The sequence below is a fragment of the Oryzias melastigma genome, linkage group LG15, assembly GCF_002922805.2.
Source record: "Oryzias melastigma strain HK-1 linkage group LG15, ASM292280v2, whole genome shotgun sequence".
Lineage (NCBI taxonomy): Eukaryota > Metazoa > Chordata > Actinopteri > Beloniformes > Adrianichthyidae > Oryzias > Oryzias melastigma.
Window position 1 is genome coordinate 28,926,516 of NC_050526.1, and position 6,554 is coordinate 28,933,069.

General features: G+C 46.2%; 1 protein-coding gene across 1 annotated transcript; it reads left to right on the forward strand.

Moving 5' to 3' along the window:
* The first annotated feature begins 1,260 nt into the window (after positions 1 to 1,260).
* On the forward strand, positions 1,261 to 5,292 carry dact2 (dishevelled-binding antagonist of beta-catenin 2). Its single transcript, XM_024297313.2, has 4 exons — positions 1,261 to 1,641; positions 2,598 to 2,730; positions 2,816 to 3,094; positions 3,177 to 5,292. Exons 1-4 carry the CDS (start codon positions 1,420 to 1,422, stop codon positions 4,982 to 4,984), a joined length of 2,442 nt encoding a protein of 813 aa, XP_024153081.2. The 5' UTR covers positions 1,261 to 1,419; the 3' UTR covers positions 4,985 to 5,292.
* The last annotated feature ends 1,262 nt before the right edge of the window (positions 5,293 to 6,554 follow it).

Here is a 6,554-nt window from a genome sequence, read left to right on the forward strand (position 1 = left end):
ACTGGAGGAAATAATGCAAACAAACTGTGACTATGGATTAAAACTGAAAACTAAATATAAAATGAAAACTTCTCAAAAAGAAATGCTACGTATTCTACATTTGTTTGTGTGTTTGTGAAAATATGTTTGTTCCATAAACACAGCAGCAGAAGCAGAAGGAGAGTCAAGACACATCAAAATCTCTACATACAGAAAAAAGTCAAGATCTAATTAGAAAACTTTGATTTAATTGTGTCCATAAAGTTTTACATTTTTTTATTTTATTTTATTACATTGATGGTTCTCTTTTTCTATTTATTTCTTTATTTTTAAATTAGATAATGTCATTTCAGTTATTTCAATCCTGCCCCCTTCTGCACACCTCACTGACAGCATCTCAGGTCCTTTTCTTTTTTTTAAAGCAATGCATCACAGGAAAACTGTCTTAAAATAAAAACCTCAATGATTAGTGTGTTAAAGAATGAGCACATTCATAAATTCACACTTTGAAGTAAAGCTAAATACATATTCTCATCATCACTGAGACACTGGCTGACCCCCCGCTCCTCTTTACTCATCTTCACGCTCTGAACCAAAACTACCCCTAAAGAGTCAAATTTGGTGTGATCAAGTGGAATGATTTAATAGAGTAAGAAGCCAGCTGCAGATATGTATCTGTAGTAAAAGTTTAATTCACTGCAGCAACATTATCACTTGAATCTAAAGTAATTATCCTAAACTCAAATGTATAGATCTGCATTTGATGTGACACCAGTCAATCATAAATGTTGGAGACTGAAACCCTATAACCCCTCATAGGTGCATGTTTGTGATGAAGGCAGATTTTAAGGGATTTCCGTTTGAGGAGGCATCTAGCTCTGATATTGAAGCCAAGCTGCGTTTGGATCACTGAGCACTTCATGACCACAAGGGGGCGATGTTGACCTTCTCTTTGCCAAAAAGTGGCCCAGCATTTTGACTGTAGTCCAAATGTAAAAGAACTCTAGATGCAGATTTAAATTCTGCGTTATTTCATTAAAAAAAATAAATTATATATAAACAAGTTACCTCTGACTAGTTTATTCAACTTTTACAGGGTTTGGGTTTTGTACCAAGCATGTGGCATTTTAATGTGGTTCACTTTTCTTTCTTTTTTAACAATACCAATATGTTTACACTATTTATTGCAGATTCTGAAACTTAGAGAAGAAAAACAAGCAGAGGAAATGCTCTGATATTTGATGTTGTGCAGATAAACGCACGGAGCGCGCGCGGACAGGGGAGTCCTGCTGATCACTACCAGATGTTGGTTGGGAGCCAGTTTCCAGGAGGAGGATCGTTTTGGCTTAGAGGAGGAGCTGAGAGGCACACGGGCTTAAAGGGTAGTTTGTATCCCGATCCAGTCAGCAGAGGCAGCAGCTCCCCCTCCGAGGAGCCGGGATGGACCGCAGCAGGGTCGGACAGAGGATGCGCGCCGCTCTGGCTGGACTGCACGAGCTGCGGCTTCTGAAGGAGAGGCAGCGGGACCTGGTGAGCTGGGCTCTGAGTATGGACCGAGAGGAACCGGTCACTTCAGTCCACGCCGAACCGGACGGAGCAGGAGTGATGGGAACCGAGGAGCAGCGGCTGGAAGCGTCTCTGAGCGCCCTGAAGCAACAGCTGGTAAGGTTTAAATCAGCATCAACTAAAGCAAAACTGATGTAAAAGTTTAATTTGTTTTGCACTGAACTGAATGAATCCGTCTACTGTCAGCTGATGCTCATGCGCATTCACTGCAGACAGGCTTTAATGCGCTCAGCTGGGGGTAGGAAGTATAGGTGTCATAAATCAAGGTTCACTGAAGGGCCCAAAGGACTCCTCAGTTGTGTGTGCGCGCGCACTCCGTGCACGGCAGCTCCAGGGGGGCAGACCTCAATCATTAACCGCTAAAAGCCAGGAAATCGAATCAGATGCGTTTTTTTTCCTCTACCGAGTTAAAGAAGTCTCATCCTCCAGGAGGGGGCGCTGCTGCGGCCAACAGCTGGTGTCCGTGACCAGCTTTTTCCGTTCACACTGCTGCTAAAGTCATTCAGGGGAAGTGAAGGGATTCAAGTACTGAGCCTGAATCCACAGAAGAGCTGGGAGCTTTTACCAGAGGCTTTGTGCTGCACAATAAACAGCAAATGATGCACTTTTGATGAATCCAAAAGGATATTATGTAAATAAATAGGTGCTGCAGAGCCCAGAATTTCTGATAATACTCAGAATACTCTACACAGCCTCCCCCCAACCCCCCAGTTTTTCATCTGTCCTAGTTTACACAAAGGCCCGACCCTCGCTGTGGGGGAGAACATAAGTTCCCCTCCATTGCTCCTTCCAGGCTCCCCCAGTCCTGCTGGGGTTAATCATCAGCCACAGCTGAGACGCTTTTGTTTTCCTCATGATTGTACATTATTGTCCTTTTATCTAAATAACAACCCATGACTTCATCTAATTATCTCTCTGCTATCACATACTTGTTTACTGACAGATAACCTTTCATTTCAGTTCATATCTCCAGGATGTTATTTTTTCCCTGTAAATCTCACATATTCATCCTTTTGGGGAAGCTGAAGAGCATTTTTTTTTCATTGTCATAGTCTCGTCTTCGTAAACAAGACGTTGGCCTGAAGACACACTTGCAGCAGTTGGACCATCAGATCAGCGAGCTGAAGCTGGATGTCAGCAAAGTCTCCTCAGAGCAGCTGGAGAGCGACAGCAGGCCCAGTTCTGGTGTGTAAACTCATTTTGCTGCATCAGTTTCATATTCTTATGAGGGGATGTTGGGGCTCATCTGTCTCACTACTATGTTCTTCAGGTTTCTACGAGCTCAGCGATGGAGGCTCTTGTTCCCGATCCAACTCCTGCACCTCCGTCTACAGCGAGTGTCTGTCATCCTCTCAGACCAGCCTTGTTCCCATGAGCCCTGTGAACTGTCACAAAAGTCCACCGCCACAAGGCAGCGCGGGCCGGCGCCGTTCAGCTGACGAGAGCCCGCTCCAGCCCAACCCAATGCGGCCCACAGGGGTTCATCTGGGCAGCAGCCGGATCAGAGCAAGTGCTGCAGAAAAGACACGACCCAGACCTGTGTCAACAGGTACAGACCTGTCGCTTATTCCACCTGTGTCAATCAACACCTTTCGCTTTTTATAAATATATATTTTTGTTTTCATTTCCAGGGGACCTTGAAAAAATGCTGTCTCAAGGAGGGGGCCACTTGAAAGCTGTTGATGTAAAAAAGAACATTTTGTGTCCAAACTTGAAGATTTCCAAAGAAGATTCCAAGTTTCTTCAGCATCTGGAGTCCCGCTGTGGGATGGAGGTGTACCGCTACCCCAGCCCCCTGCATGCGGTGGCCCTGCAGAGCCCTCTTTTTTCCCACAGAGGTGAAGCTGACCCTCTTGGACTGGTGGAGGATCAACAAATCCTAGTAAATGATTGGGAAGCTCTTCAAATAGGTTATGAGTTCAAGACCCTGGGTTACATTGACCGGCTCCTGCAACGCAACCTGAGCAAAATCCAGAGTGAAACAGGCACAGAGACATTGAAGTCATGTGGGGGCTGCAGCAAGAAGCCTGTGGAGCATGTGAGGGTGTTGACTGAAGTGACCGACAAGGAGGTGTCCATGCATCCTGCAGCCAAGACCAGGAACATCATTCCAATGAGCAATGATCAGAAAGGACAGTTCCTGACATCTTCCAGCCAGAAACATGGAGAGACCAGAACCCAGAAACCAGCAGAGAGAACCACAGAGGCTCCTCACCAATTCTCCTTTCCTTCCTCCACTGAGGACTGCAACCCTGATGAGATGGCCTCTTCATTCATGAAGACGATGGAGAGGCACCATGAGGAAAAAGTCAAATTATCAAAAAACCATTCTGTTGGAAATCCCAGCAACCATCCGGAGTCCAAACCACAAGAGAGGAAGCCTCTCAGGCATAGGCCGGTGATGACTCACAGCTCCAGCACAGAGGAAGCTCGATGCTTTGAAGCTCACACAGGCTCACCCGAGTTCGTTCATGCCAAGTTTCTCCCTGCTGGAGCTCAGAAGGTCAAGATCAGACAAGCAGACCGGAAAACCAAAGCAGTGAAGCTCAAGAGAAGAAGCAGTGAGAAGCATCGAGCCGTGAGGCAGCAGAACGGCTGCTCCTCCGGAGAAAGGAGCAAGGAGACCAATAGTCGGGGAAAGGGGGAGCTAAGAAGACCAGGGCGGCCCAAAGAACCTCCAAGGGTGAACCCCTACCCCACAGAGGAGCTCAGACTGGGTTCAGGCTCAGATTCCAGTCTCTACAGACCACTCCCCTCTTCAAAGCCGAACAAAAGCCGGCGGCTACACTGTCATGAGTATGTGCAGCCTGCGGAGCAGAGGAAGAGGAGGCAGATGGATGCAAAGTGGTCTTCTAACATGGAAATGTTCCAGGCTCCATATGCTCCCCGTCAGAAGTCCAAAGAGTCCCATGCTCCGGCACTTTGGAGCATGCAGATGGTGCGTAGTGCGAGTGCCAGGCAAGGCCAGTGGATGAGACCTCGCCCCATCCAGTCCTCCACGTCCTCCAACTCTTTTCTCCAAAGTCTGAATGCCAAATATCCCCCAGCCCCATTTCACGGGTCCAAACTCTTTCCACCGAGATGTGAGTCGGAGTATTCAGCCGAGTGCGCCTCGCTGTTCCACTCCACCATCGCCGAAAGCAGCGAGGGCGAGACGAGCGACAACACCACCAACCGCTTTGGAGACAGCGAGTCCAGCCAGAGCTTCCAGTCCCTGTCTGACTCTGACAGCAGCCTGTCCCTGGACGAGGAAGACCTCCATGAGGAAGATTTGGTGTGGGCCGAGGCGGCGCTGGGCCCCACGACCACTGGATGCCCCCTCAAACAGATCACATCCCGCCCCGAGCCCTCAGCCTGCCGCATTAAAGCTTCCCGAGCCTTGAAGAAGAAGATCCGCCGCTTTCAGCCCGCTTCGCTGAAGGTCATGACCCTGGTGTAGAAGGCTCCCTCCAGCAGAACATGACCTCCTGGGAAAAAAATGGAGACATTTCTAAAGCCTGTCAGAGCAGCAAACTAGACTCTGTTTGTTTAGTAGAAAATAAAATAATAAAAAAGAAGCGGTTTTCAGAATGAGCATGTATAAACATGATTTGCATATGTTTCTGTATGTATTGCTGTTATCAGTGGTTATTTTGGTTGGTTTCATATACATTTTTAAAGACTCTAATTTGTTTTAAACTTTAATCTGCTTTTTTTTATTGTAACTCTTCACGATTGACCAATTTTAATAAACTGATATTTAATATACACGTTCTACTTTTCTGCCGTTTTATATTAATCCCAGCCATGTTTTCTTCATTAGTGAGTAAACATTCCTGAAGTGACCTCATCCTCTGACTTCTCTCTTCTGCTGGTAGCTATTTATGTGGCGTGCTGAAAAATGCTCCGGTTAATCCCGACAGAGGCCAGTCAGTTTAGCATAGATAACTCCTTATCTGGTTTCCTGACTCTTCCCAGCTGTTGGATGAATAAGTTCCAGCTTCAGACAGTCGTGTTTAATTAGAGGCTGAAGCTTATCAGTCTCGCTCATTTGCCTGTAGGTAAACACTTGCAGTGAGGCACTGACTGAAGACACTCGTGCTGCCTCACAAACAGACATTATGATAATGACAGTGGAAGTTCGGGTTTGGGTGAGGGACACTGTCCTAACGGAGACAGTTGGTGCACGAGGCAAAGGGGCAAGCGGGATTTAGAAGGACGAAAGACGATAGGAGGCTGTCATGAAGAGCTTAGACCTGGAGCAGCTGCAGGAGGCTGAACAATAATCACGTTTGCCAAATCTGCTTTAATATCTGACCATTAAAATTCTTTCTGAGCTCTGTCCTCTCATCTGCCTGACCTTTATGTTTAGTTAAGAAACTTTTCAGCAAACTTTATTTTGAAGTTCTGTTTCCTGTAGACTCAGAGAGTTGTTTTAGCAATCACAAATCATTAAATTGTAAGTCTCACAGTCTTTTTGTAAGAAAATTTTATCTCATTTTGAATTATTAGCATTTAATCCTCCGTTAATCACAACACCAGTTCAGAGGCCAAAGACGAACAAAAATCCTTCACATCAAAGAGAGCATTAACACAATCTAAAAACAAGTTGCCACAATTGAAACTAGTTATCAAGATCTGTACACCCAGCTGACCTCTGCCCCCCCACTGCAATAGAGACAGCAGAGGTCTGAAGGATTAGCGCCGCTCTTCTCTGCCCGGCTGGGAGGGAGGATGACGGGATCTGGACTTGTCTTTGATGTTGAGCAAAGCTGGATTTTGTCGGCTTGACTTTGTGTGCCGGCTGACCTCTGGAGTTGTAGAACAGGCTCCTTTCTAAAGGAACAGCTCCCCTCAATGGAGAGGTCAGAGGCTTTGTTCTAGGTCTGCTATCTCCAGGCTTTCTGTTCACTCCATGTTCACCAATTACTTTCTTTTGACTCATCTGTAATAGAAGTTCCTCATGTTTCACTTCATTTCTGCACATAAGAATATCTCAGCTAAATTCAACAGACACACATGGAAGCTGC